Source organism: Alligator mississippiensis, chromosome 5 (genome assembly GCF_030867095.1).
Source record: "Alligator mississippiensis isolate rAllMis1 chromosome 5, rAllMis1, whole genome shotgun sequence".
NCBI classification, from domain to species: domain Eukaryota; kingdom Metazoa; phylum Chordata; order Crocodylia; family Alligatoridae; genus Alligator; species Alligator mississippiensis.
Window position 1 is genome coordinate 68,242,152 of NC_081828.1, and position 24,644 is coordinate 68,266,795.

The 24,644-nt window shown below is 38.6% G+C and overlaps 1 protein-coding gene across 2 annotated transcripts in view; it reads right to left on the bottom strand.

Annotated features, from left to right (window-relative positions):
• Window positions 1-436: 436 nt before the first annotated feature.
• KIF14 (kinesin family member 14) overlaps window positions 437-24,644 on the bottom strand; it is a 64,019-nt gene continuing 39,811 nt past the window's right edge. For both annotated transcript variants that reach the window (XM_019491208.2, XM_059728442.1), the window contains 12 exons: window positions 24,398-24,524; window positions 23,292-23,385; window positions 22,327-22,465; window positions 21,388-21,488; window positions 14,242-14,336; window positions 13,215-13,439; window positions 12,879-13,060; window positions 11,775-11,933; window positions 10,821-10,943; window positions 6,301-6,375; window positions 4,798-4,936; window positions 437-3,875 (listed from right to left, as the gene is read on the bottom strand). In XM_019491208.2, the coding sequence (XP_019346753.2) occupies window positions 3,487-3,875; window positions 4,798-4,936; window positions 6,301-6,375; window positions 10,821-10,943; window positions 11,775-11,933; window positions 12,879-13,060; window positions 13,215-13,439; window positions 14,242-14,336; window positions 21,388-21,488; window positions 22,327-22,465; window positions 23,292-23,385; window positions 24,398-24,524 (1,848 nt within the window). In that variant the 3' untranslated portion in view covers window positions 437-3,486. The remainder of the gene's footprint in view (window positions 3,876-4,797; window positions 4,937-6,300; window positions 6,376-10,820; window positions 10,944-11,774; window positions 11,934-12,878; window positions 13,061-13,214; window positions 13,440-14,241; window positions 14,337-21,387; window positions 21,489-22,326; window positions 22,466-23,291; window positions 23,386-24,397; window positions 24,525-24,644) is intronic.

The following is a 24,644-nucleotide window of genomic DNA, read 5'->3' on the forward strand; positions in this document are numbered from 1 at the left end:
TCTGATTTAAAAAAAAAAAAAAAGATAAAAACAAAAATTATCTTGATAATGGCATATGACAACTATAACATTTTAAATAAGAGATTTTCTCTCTTTTCAGAGGGAGGCTTTTAATTATCAAGATGCTAAACAAAGGATTTAATCAGCTGCACAGATGCTCATCCAGAAATATCTACAGGGACCACATTAGATGCACCTTTTTGAGAAACACTTGGAACTAGAACAAGGCCGTAATCTTCATTGCAGAGATTTTAAAATCTTATGTATTGTTACATTACTGCAATGAGATCAGAATACATATTGCAGTAGTTCATAAAACTAGTTTCCCAAGCCTGCTTGTGTGTGACAATGCTTAGCATTTTAAACAGGGATAAAACCAAAAGCAGCTCGCTTCAATGTGAAAGTTCATGCCAAGGGGAAAAGAAATGCAAAACCCTCCAAAAATGTATTTGTTTACTTTTATGATAAAATAATTCTGATTTTTATAAACACACTAATACTTTCAGCTTGTATATCACGCATAAGTTTCAGAACAATCATAAAAAGAAAACTAAGAGATATGGTTGTCTTAAAATTATGACAAATTTGATGTCAATTACATAATTTGCATCTACTTTTTACAACATTTTACATGTATAATACATGATTCTGAACAGCAACTTACATTTTTTCAGAATTCAAGCAAATACAAAATAGCACATTTTAAACAGTATAAATAATTATATAATGCTTGGCTTTACTTTTCAAAGTGTTTAAAATCTGCCCAAAAGTTCTTAACAACCAAGATTATTTTGTCAACCTATGAATAAACTTCCAAATACTTTTATAATGAAGTCAGGAGTGATAAACTGAGGCAACATCATATTTTGTGTGACAGAGTAACATTGTTAGTTGCAGTATTTTTGTCAACATTTCTGATAAATGTACACTTTGACAAAACATAATTGCACTGAAAAACATTTCTGGAAAATAAATGAAGCTATATTACTTAAGAAAAGTACTAAATAAGGATAACTACTGAAAGAAAGCTTCCCCCAATAGCAAAAGGCACAGAAATATAGTTTACGCAGTGCTTACCAAAACCACTGAATTAGATGTCTCTAAATTAAGATACAGAGTATATAAGGAAGAAAAACAAAATTTCCAGCTGACAAGGCAGGTGATTTTTCTATTCAGTATAGTTTATAACCAATTCTATGAGTCATGAAGTGTTCTACTTGCTGCAGATCTTTTACTGAATGAAAGATGACTTTCAGGATTGGCTGCAAATGTATTTTTTCCTCTTACTGGGAAAAAGTCTGGCTGATCTTATGTATTCCCTTGCTTACTTAACAGTACAGGTGCCCAAAAACATAAATCTCTCAACTGAAATGACCCTTAACATACCTATCCAATTCAAAGAGAAAAAATGTTTTACCTTCTATTAATGCCTCCCTGTGTTCAGCCCAGGTGACTTCAACTAAGACCATCTCTGGTGCACATTTTGCTGTTTGGTGAATTCCTGACTTGACTGAATAGGAGTTGTACAAATGACCTCAGTGAGGCCAGAGTTTCATCCACTGTTTTTCAAGTTATATGGTATTGTTTGTGGTCTATTGCACTTTAACAAAATAAAACTTTCATTAATAAAATCAAATGAAAGGCTGAGAAAAGAAGAACAGCGATTAAAGTGATCTGGTGACTACTTTTAAATCAAAAGTGATAATATATTGCAAATTAAGTTTTATATTTCAAAGAGTAAGTAGTAGCAGGAAAGGATGATGCTAGTTTTGATTCTAGACTAAAAATGTCCCTCTTTTCCATATGGTACTATGTCACTGAGCAGATGAGGAGCTCAGATAAGAATTTGTTGTAATATAATCTCTTGGTGCCCAATGTTCAAAACCAAATGTTTCTACCATGCATTATTCTTCTCAATTTTCACAACCGTTTTTATTAACTGTACAAAGAAGTACTATAGCTTCTTAACTACATCCAGCTCAAAAGTGGGGAAGGAGAGAGAGAGGGAAGCTTCTTTGCAATCTGATACTTGTGGCCTAAATTGAATGTCATTTTACATCTAGTAGTGCAGCTATTTTAAAAGTAACAAATAAAATATATAATAGCCTGTAAAAGTGGCAGAAGATGAAATCTCTGCATTTTATCTTAGCAACAGATCACAGCCAAGTTAAATCCGCAAAGGAATATAGAAATAAGCACTACAGTAAACATGTTAAGTCACCCACCATGGCATTCCTGTAAATACTTGAATATTAGCACAACTGCTCCCAGACTGCGGTTGACCAAAGCTTCCAAAGCTGAACCCAAGGCAGATCCAGCACCACTTGTGTGGCAGACTAGTCCAGTGGTTGGTAGAGAGAGAAGAGAACCCACTTTAAATCCAGAACAAGTGTTAGACAAAGGGCAGCATTTATTCAGCAGGAATCTTGCTATTAACCAGTAGTCAAGGATTTTATTCAGGGCCCTTACATTCCCCGAGCACAAGAGCTGAGATTCTGCCCTGCAGCAGCATGAAGATTTAGACACAGTGCCTTTTAACCTCTCCTCTTATCAATGTGACTACAAAGTGTTAGGCTCTACCTAGCCCTAAGTCTTCAGTCTGAACATATTAATTTTAACTATAGAGACTGTATATTTGTGCAAATCTCTAAGACTACACATGTGGGCTTATTTCTATATTTAAGAGTTTTGCTCCTAAGCCACCATGTGTAGCACTAAAAATGATTTAACCCATCAAGAAAAGTGTGGGATGTTCTCACTATAAACCGAATGAATGGTTACAATTGAGCTGCATTCAAGTTACCTCGTATCACCACTTTACTAACCCAAATTCCTTAAGGGTTTATAAACATCTAAAAACAATCCCCCTAAATGTATATAGCCAATATTTTTATAGTCTTTCATAACTTTTTCCCTGAGAATATAAATATAAAAACCTCTTTAAAAAATATTAAGGTTGACAAAAATAATGATGCCAGGAAAACCTTCACAGGTCACCATGACTTAAGGGAGAGAGGAAAAAAAGAATGAAAAGAAAGGAGTGAAAAGTGTGTCATTTCTTAATACTAAATTTGCTGGCCTCACTAAGCATTTTTTGAACTTAGTTGTATACCTTCCTCAGACTAAGATTTAATCAATTGCCTGTACTACTTTTGATATGTTACTCTATAATTTTACTATAGTTTTAGGTAGGTTTCATCAAAAGACATACAAACTTTAGTAGGTTTCCTTATGACAAGTCTAAATGTCTTCTGGGGTTATATTTGCTCTTCTGGAATTCAGGGTACCATGTCAACTATGTCATCCACTTTCAGAACCCTGAACAATTGCAAGATAAAATTTGCAAGACATTTAACCTTGCTATGACACATAATTTTCCCCTTCTCAAAAGACCCGTATGCTCTCCTTGTATCCCTTCATGAAAGAAACAAAGAAATATTTACTTATAACAACACTTGGGAATCCAATATGCCTTAAGGCAGCAGTTTATACCCATTGTATCCCACTGAGTGAGAGCTCCGCTGAACTGGTAGATGAAGATTGAAGTTTATATTCAGGCTTTGGAACTACCTTCTGTTTTGAAGTATCTTCAGTTTCACCTCTGTCGGGCTGCTTTTCTTGAGACTCAGTCATTTGCAAAGAAGCAGTCTGAGGTTTCAGTGAATTTTGTCCTTCTCCAAGTTCAAAAGTGATAATGAGTGCTTTAGCTAGAGAGTCCAATTCATTAGCAACCATACAAGACCTTGGTATTTCATGGATAGGATTGTTTGTAGAAGAAGATAAGGTAAACAAACTACAGTAATTATTAAAATACCCAGCTAAGGTGCAAATTTTTTCTGTATAGCTTCTGAGCTGGTCTGTATTCCTATATGATCCTGTGGAAATTAAAAACAAAATGAATTAATTTTGATATTTTGCGATACTGTATGTGCATACCCATCCACCCTTCTTTAATTCTAATTAGGGCTTCTCTACATGTGGCAAACAATTAAGAGGTGAAGGCAATGAATGTAAACATATGTTAAAACTCTTGCATGCTCCTATTAAATAGTAAAAGGTTAGTTGTAGCTGAAACCTCCAGCCATTTTAATTCTAAATGAAAATATTCCCATAGGGATCTAAATATTGTCAACTGACTGTACATTATTAGTTGATGATCCTTAACTGTCCCCATGTAGATATGATGCATCAGGATAGCATCTGATAAAATGAGTTCTTGCTCACAAAAGCTTATGCATCTCCAATTCAGTTAGTCTTTAAGGTGCATCTCTATCCTGCCTTCTGTATCCTTTAAAGGATGTTAATAAATTGACTGTATAATAAACTTCAACATCAGGAATCAACTGAGGAGTGGAAAAAAGTACATGGGACTCAGACCCCAGGCAAAGGCTCCCAGTAACTGAAACCAGTACATTGATGACATCCCAAATATGTATAAAGGAAATGAAATCTTGGTCATTTATAGGCAAAAATATTTATGACAATTCTGACTTTAACTTAATCATTCCTCTGTTAGGTATTCAAGACTCAAAACACTTTGCTTCTCTACGTAAGGTTTGAAAAAGGGCTCTAGGTCCTTCAAAAGAGACTTCCAGCAATATACCAAGAAAAAAGGAAAAATAAACTTGGATAACCAATATGCAAAAGCCAAGCAAACAAGCCAGCAAGCAGTTTAAAGTAACCCCTCACTATCTGGCATCCTATACATACCATAAAGAAACTAACCTCTCTCACTCTGTGAGGATCTTCTTTAGTATAAAGTTTTCCAGTAAGACACATAGTTATGCAACTAAATACCTTGTAATGAAGAAACAACAATTTGACAGACTTTATCCATGCACTGCTCCAATTCCAAATATTTTGCAGCAAGATTAGTTGCTTTTATTATTTCCTGGAAGGCAGACTCTTCTTCTACTAATCGAAATCCCATTATTTTCTGTATTAAACAGCAATGAATTTACATATCAGTAAATTCAATATACATGCAATGTATACTGCAATATACATATCTCAGTAATGCCTAATGGTTAGCTCCCCAATATAATGGCTTCAAATCTCACACCAATCTAATAAAACACAGCAACACTGAAAGACAAAACATAAGGAACATTGGATTGTTGAAAATGTATTAAAAACAGTTTTGGCAGAAATGGCAATTTTAGCATTCTTACAATGAATATCAGCTGGAGCTGTAAGAACACGATTTTTTTTTTACATCCAACTAGTATACAGCTCTGGTATTTTGGTCAATAACTCCTTTTGTGATTCAACATCAAACCAAAATGCTAAAAAGTAAGGTTTGACCAATTGCAGCCATGGTCTTGAAGTGACTGCACTAACATTATTTCATACATGGCTTCAAAAAAACCTATTTAATATGAGAGAAGTTCACAGACATTTTAGGGTTCACATGTGTCTTAAGTTTATCATATATTATGTACTCTACAGTTCTGCATTATGATTGTTTTTTTTACGTATTCTTTATCACTACAGCTGCAATGCAATCTCTCCAATGTAAGAGATACTGCAGAATTGTTCAAAGTGACACCACATATATATGTCTCTACAAAAACATCATAGGCTTCCCAGGTCTCCTCCTCAAGTTAATTTAGAAACCTACATCATGTGCATTCAAGTCAAATGGTTTCTTCCAACTGGTGATATCACGTATTGTTTAAAGATAAATTTCACCCTGCATCATGTTATACAGTTGCCTAAACCTTAAATCCCTCTGGCAGTTATCCCATCTCGAGTCTGAATTAGATTGCAATTTTCCATCAGCAAATTCTGCCAAATTCTGTCACCTTTTTTCTAGGCTATTAACAGGCCACCGCAGAACCCTGGTTCACTTGTTTAAACTTTCTCTCCATTTTGAAGACTGGCTTTTTCCACCCCTACTTCTGTATTAGTCTCTAAACCACAACTGCTTACTTCTGACTCTATATATCCCTAGTTTTCTTGCTAGTATCAGGATTTTTTAAAAGTGTAAATAAATTGTATTTCCCAGGTCCCCACTATTTTGTCAACCACTATCAAATAACTCATGTACACTGGAGGGTTATTTTGCAAACTGTAACTGACCAGAGTTAATCATTTTTTGTTCAAATAAATAGAGAAGTTATATTTATATAACCAAAAAAGAAATAAAAGATCAGGAATAAAAAAAGAAAAAAGTTACAGAAAAGTTAACTTTGCCACAAAACACACATGCAATAAATGTTACTCCCCTTTCAAGCTAAACGTTTAATTAAAGCTGAACTTTAATTTCTGTAATATAATTTTGTGAAAGGCATCCCTTACCTTTTTGCAGTCTGATAGGGTTATTTCAAGGGATATGGCCAAAGCAAGAGCATTATTCTTTACTTGATTTTGAATCTACAGAAAGATTTTTAGTTGTTATATTGTATACATTATTCAAAGCCACAACAAAAATATAAATCTCCATTCTAGGATCAGCATATGCACGATTAACAAAGAAACTGCTTAGAAGAGAACAATAAATACAGAATGAAGTTTCTATAATGCTTTGACCGTCTTAAAAAAAGTAACCATCTACAGATTTCATTAACTGCATATGAATCACACAATCATAGAAAATTAGGGTTGCAAGGGACCTCAGGAAATCATCTAGTCCAGGGGTGAGCAAAATGCAGCCCAGGGGCCAGATGTGGCCCACCAGGCCATTCTATCTGGACTACGGGGCCCCTAAAAAGTTTAGAAAATTAATATTTATCTGCCCTGAGCCTGTCATGCAGCCCACGATGGTTTGCCAAAACTCTGTAAGCTGCCCTCTGCCCAAAATAATTGCCTGCCCCGATCTAGTCCAACACCCTGCACAAAGCAGGACTATCCCCAATGGTATCGTTCTAGCCTGGGCTTTATCGAGCTGGGCCTTAAAAAACCTCCAAAGATAGAGTTTCTACCACCTCTCTAGGTAACCTGTTCCAGTGCTTCACTACCTCCTAGTGAGAAAGTTTTTCCTAATATCCAACCTAAACCTCCCTTGCTGCAACTTAAGACCACTGTCCCTTGTGTCATCTGTCACCACCAAGAACAGTCTTGCTCCATCCTCTTTGGAACCACCCTTCAGGTAGCTGAAGGTTACTATCAAATTCCCTTTCAGCCTTCTCTCCATATGTTTCTTCTCCTCCTCAGCCTCTCCCCATAAGTCATGTGCCCCAGCCCCCAAATTTCCTTCACTGCCCTCTGCTAGACTCTCTCCAATTTGTCCACATCCTTTCTATAGCGGGGGGAGCCAAAACTGGACACAGTACTCCAGATGTGGCCTACCAGTGCAGAATAGAGCGGAATAATCACTTCCCTCGATCTGCTGGCAATGCTCCTATCAATGCAGCCCAGTAAGCCATTAGCCTTCTTTGCAACAAACACTTTTGGCTTATATCCATCTTATTGTCCACTGTAACCCCCAGGTCCTTTTCTGCAGAGCTGCTGCTCAGCCAGTCAGTCCCCAGGCCGTAGCAGTGCATGGGATTATTCCATCCTAAGTGTAGAACTTTGGTCTTGTCCTTATTGAACTTCATGAGACTTCTTTTGAGGATCCATATGCAATAGATTAAACAAGCCATATAACCAGTTTTACAAATTTTAGATTTTGCTCTACGAGTAACCAGACACAGGTCCTTAAAGGTATAGACTGATGTAACAATTATATCACTACCAAAGTGATACAAACTGTTACAAACCAGTATCTTCATGATTTTGTAGAGATACAAGTGTAATTTCAACTTCAGCCCTGCTTCATTTGGGATCAAAGTTCAGATGATTCAGTAAAGTTGGGATGACAACATAGCTGTGATGGTCCAAGAACAGTTTAAGGCAAAGATTTTTGTGGATAATATCTTTTATGGGCCAGCTGTATAATTAGAAAATACAGTAAAAGCTGTGTGTTAACAACATTCGACTATCCGGAATACTCTATTAACTGGAATTTCTGGCCGGCTCACTGTATGCAGGGGAGGGAGGGAAGCTTGCATGCAGCGACGGCAACCACCCCCCTCCCCCCCCACCTCACCCCTAGCTCCATGTGCAGCCACCGCTGCCACCCCCTTCCCCCCAGGGGTTTTCAAAAAGGTTGAAAATCCCTGCCTCAGATAACCAGAGTTTTTAGATGTCCAGCACCCCATTTACCCCACTCATGCCAGTTAACACAGCTTTTACTGTATATAGACAAGCTTTTGGGTACATAGTTACAGGAAAGAGAGACCTGAGGAAGTTGAAAGCTTGTCTATCTCCCTCCCAACTATACAGTTGATCCAGTAAAAGATATCACCCACAAAAATCCCTTGGTCCTGGATGACTTAGCAAAGTTTCATTGCTACTGGCTTTGTTAGCCTTCTACAGTCCACTGTGACTGTGCCAATCACAAGGGACCTACTGAATTTATGATTGCACAATTTATGCAAAAACTGCAAATTTAGGTGGGCTCCATGAAAAAAAATGCTTACCAGGAAGCAGAAGTCCTGCACTCTTGGATGGAGCACATGTGGGGAGGGAGGGGGAGGGCAGGGGACAGGGAGAAAGCTGAGGCAGGGCTACTTACAGAAGGAGATGTGGAGGATGAAGGCAGTAGCTACCTGCAGCATCTGTGCCTTTTGCTGCGAGCAGCACTTACCCCCTCCTCCACTGCCTCTGCCCTGTGCTCCAAGAATGGAGGGCTTCGTGCCCTTTTGTCTGCTCAGTGATAAGTTTTTTTTATTTGTTTTTGCAGTAAGGCCACCAAAATTACAGAGCCTGCCACTCGGTGATGGTCCAAAACTGCAGCTTAATTACCCCAATTAAGCCCAGAGAGGCCATTAATCCATGCTTAACAACACATGTATTAATAGCTTCCCCAGGCTTAATCAGGGTAATTAAGCTGCAGTTTCTGGCCATGTAGCAATCTGTGGAGAACTGCAGGACTGCCGAAGCCCCTCGGTCAGAGATGTGAGGGTGGCCCTGCTACAATCCGCCCATGAAAAAGGCAACCAGCCCCGGGATTTGCCCACAAAAATCAGTCAGCTGCCTCCTTGAGTTCAGCAGACCCCTACCAATCACCCATGAATCTGTAAGTATAGTCAGTAACTCCAACATTTCTTCAGAAAAAGAGTAACAGAGAGAGAATCTCTTTTTGAGAGTGTAGTTACCCATGAGGAGATAAGGGTTATGGATGGGCACCACGAACAACTATGCCAAATAGAGAGTGTTTGGGAAATGCATATGATCCACTATAACTGTTTTGTGTGGCAAGTCTATTTTACAATAAGTAGAAGATATGTTGGGGCAGTTTAGCCCTGAATGGAAAGCCTGCCTTAATGCTGCAGTTACCTTCCACTTAGTGTAGGATAAATACATCACGAAAACAGCATAACTGATAAGTTTGATGCATGATAAGCCCCCTCCGTCTTTTTAAATCTGTAAAATTGTTCTGCCTGCCCATAACGGTACACTCATGGACTGCAAGATGGATAAAAAACTGACTGGATCATCAGGCTCAAAGAGTAGAAATTAACAGCCTGATACCAGCTGCCAACTAGATATCAAGGGGAGTGCCCCCCAGGGATCAGTCGTGGGGCTGGTTTTGTTCAATATCTTCATCTATGACCTGGAAGATGAGATGGAATGCACCCTCAGCAAGTTTGCAGATGACACCATGCTAGAAAGACTAGTAGATACACTGGAGGGGAGGGCTAGGATTGAGAGAAACCTTGACAAATTGGAGGACTGGACCAAAGGAAATCTCATGAAATTCAATAAGGACAAATTCAAAGTCCTTTATTTAGGACGGAACAGTCCCATCCACACCCCCAACCCATCACCCATCCGCGACCGACAAAGTGGGTATAAGCCAAAAGTGCTTGTTGCAAAGAAGGCTAACGGCATACTGGGATGCATTAGTAGGAGGGTTCCCAGCAGATCAAGGGAAGCAATTATTCCCTTCCATTTCATACTGGTGAGGCCACATCTGGAGTATTGTGTTCAGTTTTGGGCACCACACTATAGAAAGAACGTGGACAAGTTAGAGAGAGTGCAACGGTGGCAACAAAAATGATTAGGGGGCTGGAATGATGAGAAGGTGAGGGAACTGGCCTTATTTAGTCTGGAGAAGAGAAGACTGAGAGGGGATTTAGTAGCAGCCTCCAGCTACTTGAAGGGTGGTTCCAAAGAGGTAAGAGCTACACTGTTCTCAATGGATGCTTGCAGAAGTTAAAAAAAACCAAACCCACAAAAAAAACAAAAACTGGGGCTTTACTTTAAATTTAGCACATTTCTGCATCAAGCCCTGCATGTGCCCAGAAAAGGTAGCACTTTAGTTGGACCTAGCTCATATAGATCAGGTGCTTTAGTGGGGCTTTTTTGGCACTTTTATCTAATAGCTGATTGAATAAGTTTTAGATAAAAGCACCAAAAAGACCCACTGAAGCGCCCAATCTATACGGATGTTACAGAGCCGGGGCAAAGTAATGCGCTGCTGCTTCCAGTAAAGCATGTTTGTTTGGTTCTTTTTTCCACCTCTGCAAACAGCCCTCTCAGTCTTCTCTTCTCCAGACTAAAGGCCCGTTCCCTCAGCCTCTCATCATAAATCATGCCGCAGCCCCCTAACTATTTCTGTTGCCCCTGCTGAACTCTCTCCAATTTGTCCACATCTTTTCATAAAGTAGCTCCCAAGACTTCCCAAGCCATAGTGTAAATTTCTAGCCCAGAACAGGTTAACAGGCCTGTGGATGTCACTAACCTCTGTCCCTCAAGCCACACACTACTAAAAAAAACAAAACAAAGAAACAAAAAATATAATCTCAAAACTCTTTGCTTTCATTACTCACCTCATTTTTTGGATACTGCTTCAAAAGTTCTTTCTGCATTTCCCTTGTTTTGTTCTGTACAGAAGCCAAAACAAACTCCAATCCTGAGACTACACCACCATAAATGGCAAGTATAAAATCTCTCTTTAGAAAAAGAGTTCAAAACATTAATGCTCATGTAATAGACAAAATATTCAAATTGTTACAGTGAAAATATCAATGACAGACTCAAACTGAAAGAAAATGACTTCGCTCTGTATATTTTTAAGAAAGAAGAACATCAAAATGCCACACGCTTAGCTCTACTGATACGATATTCTTCTCTTAATAAAAAAATTTCTAGTACCCAGCAATTAGTGTGAACACAAAACAATTGTACTACAGCTGTCAATGCACTGTGACCTGGACTACAGGAATTGTGTACGGACAACTGTTGGTTAGAGGCATGCTTTTTGGTTTTATTGTTATGACCCTAGTATGGATACAGCTTACATAAGCACAGAACAGAAGGTGTTTATACTGGCATAGCTTATGGGAATGGGTTATACTGATGTATGGGTTTCTTTTTTAGCAGTGCAGCTGCATCCACAGTTCCATTCACTTTTACCATAAGGGTATAATTAAAACATTGTAACTTTTGTATGTATAATTAAAACAAGCATGTAGGCTTATAAACAACATTTAAGTTGAAAAAAAAAGTTTAATTGAGTTACCAAGATGCTATCCAAGACCAAATTCTGTGTTATAGATACATACTACATTGTGGGGACAGAGATTAAATCCAATGCAATAACTCTGTATAACTATGAAAATGTGAGTATTAGGACATTAATATTTGAAAATATTAACACAAACAATTAATATAAAAGTATATTCTTTATTTTGGCATTAATCCTATGAAGTAGTCATCATGTATAAACATTTCTCCAGTACTAATCTTAGAAGTTGCTGTTTCCAACAACCTGCTGTTTTTACCTGTATGCTGGTTGTGTCATCTTTGTTCTCTTCAGAAAAGTATAAATCAGATCCTGCGAGTGCTACCAAGTGTCCCACATGTTTTGCTACTTGTTTCACTGTTTGTATTATTTTGTTCTGAGCTTCGCTTACCATTGAAGGTATATCTGAACAACAACCCTGAGCAATGAAAACAGATTAATCATTTAGATAGGAAAATTCTGTGGTGAAAGTGCAAATATTTTTAACTTCATACATACAACAGGTCTTGAAACTATACTGAAATGGTTATGAACATTATTTATTACAAATCAATGACTCAATTATCTCAACTAAAATGGAATAAAATATTTACACTAGAGAGAGAAAAACTTACTAGTGCACTACAGAATTATGCATCTACACATGTATATTATTGCAGAGCAATACACTCCAGTGCTTAGTGCACCAGAGTTTATTGCTCCTGGGCACCACATATACATGTGCACCTGGGACCAAAGCCCATTAAGCCAGGTTGGAGCAGCACCAGCTGGCAGAGGATCCAGGGGGCTAAGGGGGCAGTCTGCCAGGTCAGTGCTGCTCTGACCCAGTTCAATGTGTTGCGGAGGGGCTAGCTGGGGCACAACGGTGCTTCAGTGCAGGGCTACCCAGCAGGCACCTCCCACACTGAAGCACCTTCATGCCCCAACTAGTTGTGTGTCAGTGTCTACATGTGCACTGCTGCAGAGTAAAAAACGCTCAGCTATTAGTGTACTCCAGCCTAATAGTTCTGTGTGTGTAGACACAAGACATTTACTGCAGAGCTAGTCTACTCCACAGTAAATGTCTAGAGTAGATGCACCCCTAATTAGAGGAAACGGAACCAATAGGTATAAAATACAGTTGCCAGAAAGTTTACATAGGATGGCACTAAACAGACAGTGATAAAGGGCAAGTTATAAAATATTACACATTTAAGTTTGTCATTTGTAAGTTGAGCATGACCTGAAGAGGTGCTTAGATGTATAGATGTGTATCAGGTAGGCACCAGACTGCTATTGAAAAGCCTATAGTTAACACTATAACACTGTGCACACATTTCTAAAATGTATTTTCTTCTTTCTGTTCATAGAAAATATAGTTTACCTGCAGTAGTAATTGTAAATAACCTCCCAAGTTTTTTATTTCCTGTCTCAATTCTTCAATTGTTACTGAATCAGTGCACTTTTGGAAATTATTAAGCCAATGCTTTGTTAGAACAACAAGCTGTTCAAAAGCAGAGGTAATTCTGATGCTGCAGGTCTGAGTACCACGATCAAGAGAAAACACTATAAAAGAAATAGCAGATTAATGAGAAGGAAAAGCAAGATCCTTTTATAATTACTACTAATAATAATAATGTAAAGTAGATACAAAGCAATAAAATGCACCACAAAATAAATGGTATGGAAGATCTTGCTTGTTAAGACACAGTAAGCTTACAATTCTCTTGACTTTCTTCATCTTGCTGTTTATAGGCTTTTGAAATGGAAGTTACTTCAGTATGAATTGTAAACAAATTAGTTAGGAGACTATCTGCTATACTCCTTTCTTCTTCTTGATTTTGTCTTAGTATATCCAAAGCCAAGCCAATTAATTCTTTGCAAATTCCAGGTAGAAATAATTCAGAAGGATTTGAACACATACTTCTGCTTTTATTCAATGAACCTGTATTAAAAAAAGAAAAAGAATCAGAAATTCCTTGCATACAGCATTGGGTCTGAGAGAGAATCCCTTGTCATAACAATTTTATGTTATTCCCTTTTGTCGCTATCTAAGCTACTGAAGTATGAAAATGGTTAGAAAAATTAAAATACATGCATTTTTCAATTGATAAAAATATTTATATAGAAAAACGTATGTTTTCTTAATTCAGCTAAGATAATGAAAATAAAAAGCAAATAACAAAACTTTCCTTTCCACTTGCAATTAAGTATACACAACAAAATAATAAAATAACTGACCTTAAATGACCATGTAAAGAAAAATGAAAAATTTTTTAGGACGTTCAAGTAGTTTTATATTTAAGAAAAAAAAGACAAAAAAAACAAAAAACAAAAACTTTCCACACATTTTTAAACGTTTCCAAATTTTCATCATTTAACTGACAGCAAAAACAATTGCAGATAAGATTAGTAATGTCTCAAATGATATAAATCGAAAGTAACTATCAGATGGAGCTATATAACAGCATCATCCAAGTTAACCTGCACTGTTAAAAAGGATTATATTATATAGACATGGGACAGATTTAGGCAAAAAATCCCATAAAGACCTGCCAACAAGCAGCCTAACACCCATTATAAAAGATATAAAATCTCTTTTGTAAAGCATCATGTTTCCTATTTTCTTTTCAATCAGGCAAATTATTGAATTATTAAACTGCATATTTTTTCATTAATAAACAATGAGGTCCCATCTTTTCAGTATTAAATAAGGTAATCTGCTGTATAAAATTTAAAAAAAATACCTGATAACTGTGAAATGTGTAGGTTCTGGATTGGATGCATTTTTATGCCAGACAGACAATCAGAAATTCTTCGATTCTTCATGAAACTTCTGCTCCTAGAAAAAAAAAAAAAAAAGAATGGTGGTAGAGAAAACACATGATGGACAGGTCTTTAAATTCATCACTTTACATTTGCTCATAAGGGCAGTAAAAATTGCCTCATTTTCCTTTTAGTAGTTGGAGTAATACAGAGCAGACTCCTCATGTACCAATAACTACTGAATGTAGTGAATATTGCCCTCTAACATGCGATTTGACCCAAGAAATAATGATCAGGGCAGATTGTCAGTTGAGTAAATTATTGTACGTCCATTTGAGTCAGAGCTACATCTTACAAAACCTGAAGACCACTAACTAGTAACTAAAATACACATTCTATATATTCCCTTGAATTTGTCATGAAGGATGAGCTTGATGGCCAATCAAAATAAGCAAAATTCTGGCTCCCACAAAAGACTCCTTCATCCAAGTCCAATTCCTAATCATCCAAATGAATGTGTTAGCATATATTAACTTCCTACATACAAGTCCCATCACCTTCAATCCCAGAATTCTTAGGATTTGATGCAACTGTCCTAACCCCGTCACCAAATACAAAGTCAGATTAATATGTACATCATTCTCTTTCTGTAATTGCTGAGTACAAATCTTTGTTCATAATCTAAATGAAACTGCACTAAACACTGAGGTCTTGAGTTTATGAAAACCTTTGTTGTTTTGTTTTAAATATATACGTGTGTGCATGTGCATGTGCAAACACACACATGCACTAGCTAACGTGGCAACTGACACGTGGCAATCCAATTGTAATTTTTGCACAGATTGGTGAAAAGTAAACTCTAGATTCCCTCTTAGCACAGATAGGGACAGAAAGAAACAATATTGGATGCTTCTATTCTTCGTTCTGCCATCAGGTGGGTTGGAAACTTCTAAGCACCAGACTGATCTGGCCACAGTCCATGCAGACTAGGCAAAACACGCTCTTTCACTTATAACATGTTCTTCTTAGCAATTTAGGTAGCTTGAAATGTATGAGGTTTATGAATACCAGGTTTTCTTTCAGTCACTTAAACAGAATAATGCCCTCCATTAACAATATGAAGATTGTGGTGCTACTCAGGTAGATCAAATATGCTACTGCTGTAACAATGAAGAATGTAAAAGGACCTGGCTTTATCTTGGACACTGACCTTAGATTGAGGCAAGCTCAAAGAATTAAACTTAGAGATGCAGAAAGAACTTTTATTTTCCTCAAAATAGGGAAATTCAATTCTGTCTGTTTTTCCAATGAAGAACTGAGTCAGAGGATATGGACAAATATAATTTTTAACCTCTTTTAAAAGGGAGAGGAAGCTGCCGCTCTAGAGCATGCATCAGTTTTCACATGTAACATGTGCATGCCCCTGCTCCTGTAGCAATACAGGTTAGCTAACTTGCTGCAACTTAAACTGTGAATGAAACAAAGTTAAACAGGAGAAAGCAACCAAAACAGTTGCATCAGAACAGTTCCTATTGGTACAATTGTACTAGTGGGGATGGAAAAAAAAGGATATGGGAATGGAAAAATGTTCTGCATGTTGCAACTCTACAAAATCCAGGTATCAAACCCCATCCCCAAAAAACACAAAAAACCCGTGGAAAAAAAAGCAGCGTGGGGTGCGGTCCAGGAACATGCCCTGAGGCAAACAGATGCTTTGACATCTGGCCAGAGCATCTCCATGGTGCTCCTGCTGCCTCAGCATGCTGGGGCAAATAGGAGCAGGTCAAGGCTGCAGCATGACCCAGACCCAGACCCAGGCGCTGTACTTGGCAAATATGTATGTAGGGGTGTGTGGGTGGGGAAGGGGGGTGCATGGGGGGCTGCCACATGCCTACCCCCACCCACCCCCCTACAGTGCACAGACCCTGGTGCTGGCGGCAGCAGCCAGCCGCTCGGCGCAGCACAGCAGCCAGCCGCTCAGCACAGCACAACACTGCCTGACCCAGGGTCTGTACGTGACAAACTGACCTGACCCAAACTGCCCCACTAGTGTACAGATTTAGACAAGACCAGGACTGGTAGGATCCTGCCACCAGTCGCAGCTCTTGTCCAAAGCCATGCAGTATTGGGGCAAGCCAGGCCGGGTTGGGTCCGTTCAGCACATACAGACCTTGGGTGAGGCAGCACTACAACTCCACAGGTTTGTGCCTGCAGCCAGGCCATGGCTCCAATGGCCCCACTGGCTGCTGCTGCCAGCACCACAGGGGGCAGGTGGCAGGCGTGTGGTGGTCCCTTCCAAACACGACACCCACAAACCCACCCACAAATCCCTCACAACCAAGCAAACCCCAAATCCCCCTATACCCACACCCCCCACACACCCCCACAGACCCACAAACCCCACTACCCCTTCTCACCCCTCTGCAAACCACCCCCCCACACACACACACACATCTCACACCCTGTGTGCCCAGCTGCCAGAAAGGATGGGACTTACTGGCAGGAGCTGTGGCTGCAGGGCCAGCTGTCTCCACATCCTGATTAGCAAAGGAGTCAGAGGAGCTCTGATTTTTCTTTGATAAAAAACCAAGAGCAAACACCAAAGCATATAGATATTTAGAATTTATTTTATTATGATGATAGAGGCACTGGTAGGCTTCCTACTTGTTTTAAAATGGTAAATATATCAATAAAACATTGCTCACCTGATCTCTCTCTCTTTCTAGTGGTGTTTCATTTTAATCTTGGAAGAATATAGCTTTTTAGGTATTTTAAAGAGCAAATTTTGGATTTATTATCAGATAATTTGCAATTTTTAACCAGGGAACACCAGGATCTCTGCTACTGAGGCAAGTGGCAGGGCTCAGGCAGAGGAGCCTGCTCAGGGCTGGCACTGGGGACCCAGCTAGAGGGCAAATGAGGTGGATGACCTCCTGGCCATTTGGGGCCAAGAGGACATGCTTTGACCGTTCAAAATGGGCCACCACAATGAGTACATCTTCCAGGCAATAGCTGCCTAGATGGCAGGGTGGGGGCACACATGGCAGCAGTGCTGCACAAAGGCCAACCGTGCAGCCACAGCCCAATGGCAGCTGGCTCTACTGCAGGGCCCATGCCACAGCCCAGACAGCCATGCAGTCCCCACCCAGGTCTGAAAGGCATGCAGACATGGGGCTGCAGGTCCAAGGGGGCAGATGCTGTTGTAGGTGGCAGCAGGTCACAGCCAGGCAGCAGCCCCCACTGCCAGACTGCTGCAGTTGGTAGGGGCTGCAGGGACCACTCTAAGCAGGGCTGCCTGCAGCAGTCCAGCTGGCACAGGGGGCTAGTGTCCCCATATGTCAACTGGTCGGGCCTTAACAGTTCCTAAGAGCAAGTAGTCCTGAGCTGCTTGCCAGGGCAGCTTTTTATACTACTGAGGTGCTGGACCCAGCCTTCGGCTACCCCTGACTGCAGATCTGGTAGGTGCTAGGCAGGATCAGCTTGCCTCAAGCAGCACAACTTGCCCCACACCAAAGTGCATGTTCAAGCACATGTGCCGAGGTACAAATCCCCAGCACAAATTTGTGCTGCTCCTATTTGAGCTGCTGCAAGTGCACATGCCTGCATGTGTGGACACACGCAGGGAGGTTATAAGCGCCTCAACTCGGGGAGAAAGTTTGTGGTAGAGCAAAGTCTTGAATTCATGTCTCCCCAGGCCTAGCCTTGCACTCTCACTCAGTAGAGGCCAACCATTTTGGTAGGTATGCCACAAGGTAAGCCCCATGCCCTTCCTAAGTGCCACTCTAATCCCCTTCTGCTGCTCTGCTTTCTGCTTCCTTCCCTACCTGCTATTGTGTTCCCTACTCCGTGGCACTTCTGGCACACTTGCCATAGGGCGGCCATCCCTGCTCTAACTAATGGACTATTCTTCCTCTCTAGACCCTGAGAAACAAAGGATTGCTTCCTTCCTCAGAGCTCCTTACAGAAAAAAGCTGACCTTTCTGGACCCTGTCTGGCTAACCTACTGGAAATAAGAAAATAAATTTCATACAGTCATCCAACCAGCTTCATTTTTAAAAGGCCAAAAAAACCAGAGGAACTGCTAACAAGCTACATCAATATATTTTAAAATGAGCGATCTGAAGAGTCATTCTCCTTTTATTTGCTATCCATTCTATGAGATTCAAAATTCTCTTCCCTCCCCACACTGTGGTCATTAACATCGCGAACTGCTAAATCAGGATCTGGAATACAATACAATTTTCCCCATCATTTGACATTTAGCAATGTTTGCAATGTCAATCAATTATTAAAGGTAACCCCAATTTCAGATATTTACAGTGAAGCAGTCTTTTCTTTCAGCTCACTTTTAAAGAGCATAATGTTTAAACAAACAGAACAAAAACAAATAACTCCTGCATCTCATAGTACAGAAAAATATAATTTCATTATTGTTCAGAACTCAGCTTTGGAGCAGAAAACCTATTACTGTTCCAACACTATTCTATTGTTAAAACAATATTTAGACTAAAAATAAAGAAATGCCCGTCAGATTCCTTTCAAACAATTTTTATTTAACCCTGGAGTAGAATTTACTTTGAACTGTCAGCAGCACATATCAAAAATTTACAATCAGCTGAATCAAACTGCTTTACTGCAGAATAACAGTACCATATTGGTGCCCAGTAGCAAAGCTATAATTAAGGATCTGTCAGCATTTCCATTATAAATACCATTTGCAGGAGGTTTGCAATTCAGTCGTAAACAGTGTTACAAGGCTAGAACTTCACATACAAGGTCTCATCTCAGCTGCAATTTACTCTTTAAAATGACGCTTTTAAATTACAGAAGTGTACAAAAAAAGCCTTCAAAACCAGCCAGACGCCTTATTCTGTAATGCTACCACCTAGAAACATGATTTGAGGGGAAAAATTGAATCTATTTAGTCCTAATGTACTTTTGGTGTTTTTGATTTTCTATATATACACATGGTAAATATTCTAGTATTAGATTTAATATTTACTTGACAGTAAAATTTTAATCACTATTCCCATTGAAAAAGCTATTAAGACGCACACGCGCATGCACACACACATTATACACTAATCCTGCAATTACAGGCAATCTGTAAAGAAGAAAAAACATGCCTTTTCTTAGTTTTTCTTTATGTATGAATGTGGCCTGAAATTTTCTGGGGGACCATTAAAAAAAAAAAAAATCTATGTATTTATGCCATTAAAAATTCAGTCTGTTATTCCTATTTCCCCCTGGTAGACATCATGGAATCCATTATATGGAATCTCCTTCACTGGAAATTTTCAAGAACAGTCTGAACAGGAATCTGGTTAGGATGTTTTAGAAATATTAGATCCTGCATCTGAGGAATGGATTGAATGAGATAACTCTTGATATTCCTTGCAATCTTATGACTGGGTGGATACCTAGAAAATTTAGGATGCTGCAGATACATAAGAAAGATAAACTGATAACTCAGGCAGTTTCTATTCAGACTTCTTTTTTCCATTTGCGTTAAGCAGCTGTTAAATGAATACTTCTGTCAGAGCTGGAAGTAGAGTTTGGGAGGCTTTTATAATTATAAGGTTCATCCTTGTCTTCACTATCTTAGTTCACCTGTCTGGAGCTTCTAAAGGCTTGTCTAAAATGGTGCTTACCTTGAGAATTAATTGATTGGTAGTTCAGCAAGATTCACTTAGACACTCCTCAAACAATTTCTTAGCTTCCTCTACCTAGTCAACAGTCAATTATGTAAGAAATCTACTTCAGATAAGTGTTAAGCCTGAAACTAGCATCTAATCTATACTACAATATTTTACCAGTACAACTCTGAATGAATGTATACACAAAGCTCATCTGTGGCAGCAGTCCCCCACCAGCAGTTACAGCACCTCTTCCAAGTGACAAGTTTCTGTCCCTATCTGGAGGGTGGCATATTGACACTTCCCAAGGTTCACTTCATACTCTGCCAGCACAGTAGCCACAGGGGAACTGTGGAGAGCCTCCACAGTGCATGGATGTCATGTGTACATGTTCCAGCAGCTCAGTGGCAGCAGCTGTTGCTTACCACCAGAACTTCTGCCAGCAGAACCAGCCAAGGGCAGAGAAGGCCCAAGAGTGCTTTTACCAGTATAGAAATGCCGGCCGAGCACATCTAGATGCTTTGAAGGGAAAGAAACATCTAGCTACAAAGCTTCACTTTACACCTAGGTAGAGGAAAACTAGGCTCCATGAGTGGAACAAGCAAAATGAACACTGGTAAAAGAGTGACTTTTGATTGTATCTGCCTGCACAGTAGTGGCTGTGGCGGGCACAGCTCTGTGTCAGAGATGAAACTACTTCACACCTCTGACGCTGCTACACCAGCACAATATCAACATAGCTCTAAAAGGAAACCAAAAGCAAGGGACAAGTTGTGTATGCAAGTCTTGATGTTGATATTTCTAAGGTCTTGCCCACACTGTACAAAATTTTGCTACACTGGCAAACCCTTCAAGCAGATTCAGTTTATACCATCAAAAGCGTTTCCCTGGCAGTATATAGTTATACCAGTTTTCTAAATGCAGTAAGTTACACTGACAAAAGGTTATGGACCGTTCAAGCTGCAGCTCCACCAGGACTTCTGCCAGCATATCCATGTCAATAGGGGGTGAGATTCTACACATGACATACAAGACAACTAAGCTAGGAAAAAGCTTCTCTCTCCTTCATGTTTAAAATCTCCACAGCTTTCAAGCCTCCTTTATATCTCATTTAAAAAAAAAAAACATAGCAATTAAATTTTTTTAAGGAAATATACAAAATGCACCATATATTCATAACAGCAAAATTATTAATGTGAGCCAATATCAACCTGTAGCTATTCTGCCATACATAAAATTCCACTTGTCGCTATTGGCAAAATGAGTGCAAAGGATCCTTCCCACCTCACTGAGGTACAGCAATGAGATTCTACCCCTCCTCTAAGTAATATTATATTATTTAAAAGTTAGTCCTGTGATGAAGCAAACAAAAAAAGCAATACTTGTACGTCATAGATCACAACCATGTTTATTCAGACATTTAATTAGACAAGCAAACAGGTTTTTTAAACACAATATTAAAAAATAATAGGACTTCAATAAATTACTTACCTTCCTCTAGAAAAGGAGGAAACTGATGTAGCTGTGAGGTCTGGTTCCCATTCATCAGCAGGATCATAAAATATATCATCAGCCTTGCTACTACCATTACTCTAGGAATGGGGGAGAAAAAAAAACTCTTTTACTCATGTTATAAGGAAGAATTGAGTAATAATGAAATGTGCAAGTTATTAGTAAGGATTCTATTTTTAAAATGCTCCAAAACTCAAGTCATGTCCTTTTCAAATTCCAAGTTGACTACTGAGCTAACTGAGGATACTTGGTTTTGAAACAAAAAGCATCTCAATATTTTGTCTAATTCTTAACACTTTTTTTTTTAACCTATTTTTGCTGAACTTTATGCGATGTTGAAGAAATGGGTAAGAAAAAAGCTAAGCTTTATGCAATATAGATATTGCGGAGGGAAAATGAATATATATAAATCTGAAGCATTTTTCACTGAAAAACAGTATAAACCATTTACTTTAGGGGTTTTTGTGACCCATTTGACAACTGTCCACAGTGCAGGAATGGTCCAAAATTCACTTTCACCTCAGAATGTATACTAATAAATGTGATAAGTAGTAATCCTATAACTTCAATTCATATTTTCTATGTACCAAAGAAATCTCATAAAATTAGCACTGGAAAGCTGAAAAAGAGAAGAACTGTTGAGCCTTTTTACAATCACAGTTTTCTTGAGAAAAGGTGGCATGTGTCTTACTAAACAAGTGCATTGCCCAAGGAAGAACTGAGTAAAAACTAAATACAGGCTTCAGGATTTTCTACACTCTACATAAAAATCACTTACACAGCATTTTCTTGCTTAAAATCTGACAACTTATAGATGCTTCTGCTGTTTCCTAGTACAGGAATCAATAAACAATTTTAGTTCAAGATGGGAAGCTAAACTTTTATGATTAATGAAGATTTTCTTCAAGTGTTACAAACCTCATAGAGTTCTTTCATTGCTGCTAGTTTATACTCAAACTTCTCCAAGCTCCAGAAAGTTGCAATTCCCAGCTTCAGGTTACGAACCTGCACTTGAACAGAAGGCCCAGTGGCACTTTCTTTGTCTGTTCCATCATGTCTAAAATTAAAATGAAATCTTGAACCTTAATGACCAGGATTAAAAGGTTTTTAAAGGATCGTTCTTAAGTAAACAGTTTGCCCCACTGTAATAGAAATAGTATTTTTGAAAGAATTGATCTTATTAAACAACACCTGGTGCCAAGGAGTCAATAAAAATAATGTTGGTTCTGGTTTTGTAAAGGAAAAAAAGCCTAAAAGGAAAATATCTTTGTATTATAGTCAGTACCAAGGGGGAAATTCTAAGATGACAAGTACAATCCTGGCTCTTGATAAACCATAGAAGAAATCTGTAATGTTGACTTCTTTGATTGATGTAAAGAGGGTAACATAGCTGTGCCAGCATAACTTCTAGTGTAGATGTAGTTATACTAGCAAAACTGTACTTCTAGTGATTATGATTAGTTTCATTCCAGTGGAAATAGTGGTACTATTGCTATACTGGTACAAAGGCTGCTTCACCTAGTCGTATTTATACAAAGAGAACTTTGCCAATCTGGTATACCAGTATAGGTATGCTGACTCCTAGATTGATTTTGTCTTAGATGTAAAATTATCTTTTTACATCTGTATTTGATAATAAATCAGTTTACTCAAAATAGATTACAAGTTTAAAGAGGATAAAATCAGTTATAATTTTAGTTCAAGGTGGGAAGTTAATTTAGGGGAAAAGTTTGAGTTAACAGCATCAAGCAATTCCCTGCCTCACCTCCTCCACCCCACAAAAGATCAACTCACTATAGCCAAAGTTTTATGGTTTAGTTTTTGAAAAATGCCCTACATTAGACTACATATTAATTGGATAACTCCAATACTCACATACTCACCTGCAAAAAACTGTGTGTGTTCCTAATTTGCTACCAATTGTATTAGCTTCCTGGATCATCACAGAGAGTTTCAAGGAATTCCAGTTTGGCTGAACTAAATACAAAATGCATCATTCACATAATCAAAGATAGCAAAGCAAAATTAAAAAAAAAAAAACACTGACAAAAGAAGACCTCTAAAATAATTTAGTAGACAATATACCCTGGATTTACGATATCCTGATAAAATGAAAAGACAGTTAACACTTTCACAGACTATTTCAAAACTGAGACACCAGTTAAAAGCATGTCAAATATTTATGCTGGACTGATTAGATACTAATACATTTTAATCTTCTCTGTTGGTCTTCAGTCTCCTAAGTGCTACTTTCTGTTATTTCTAGTAAAGTTTATCCTGTGAGATAATGGAAAAATCTCTGATGAAGAGCAGTAGGTACATAAACTTAGTGGTTCACTGAGCCCTACTAAATGTGATCATAACGGTACTCATGGCCCTGCCTCAGGCACATGTCTCAAATCACATCCCAGCTAATAAAGATCTTGCAATTTCAGTACTAATGGGACTAATATTCAGTACTAATGTTGGAAAACAATAATCTACTAGGATCCAAAAATCACCAAAAATGTAGCAACCAAGGAGATGGGCAGACAAGGTTCCTTGGGTGAATTTGATATCTTTTATTAGACCAACCCAGATAGTTGGAAAATAGTTATTAAGCAAGCTTTTGGGTTCAAAAACCCTTCGTCGGGCTAAGGAAGCTTCAGCAGTTGCTGTGTGCTCTTCACTGCTGAAGTTTCCTTAGCCTGACGAAGGTTTTTTGAACCCAAAAGCTTGCTTAATAACTATTCTCCAACTATTTGGGTTGGTCTAATAAAAGGTATCAAATTCACCCAAGGAACCTTGTCTGCCTATGTCCTTAGACCAACACAGCTACAACCTACACCCCTGCAACCAAGGAGAGATACTACACTGGTCTCACAACAATATGTAAATAACTCTTTCTGCCAGGAGGTATGTCATCTTTATCTGGTTGCTGGAAGACAAGACATATGCCCCACAACAGGATTGGATGATGAGGTAAAAGTACATTACTCCCCAAACATACTTGTTTTACTTTTATCCCCATTTCCATGATTATGCTGGAGAGTTTGTATTTCTTTGGAAAGTTTCTGCTTTTCAGCCTCCAAAGCTTCAAGAATCTTGGCATGGTGAATAGTATGATCTTCTAGAGCCTGAAAAAGGAGCAGATCCATCCATTTTAACTTATTTTTAAAATAAGCAGAGGATTAAATTCCCCTCCCCATTTTGGTTTGTTTGGTTGGCTGGTGTTTAGGTGTTCTATGATCAATTTC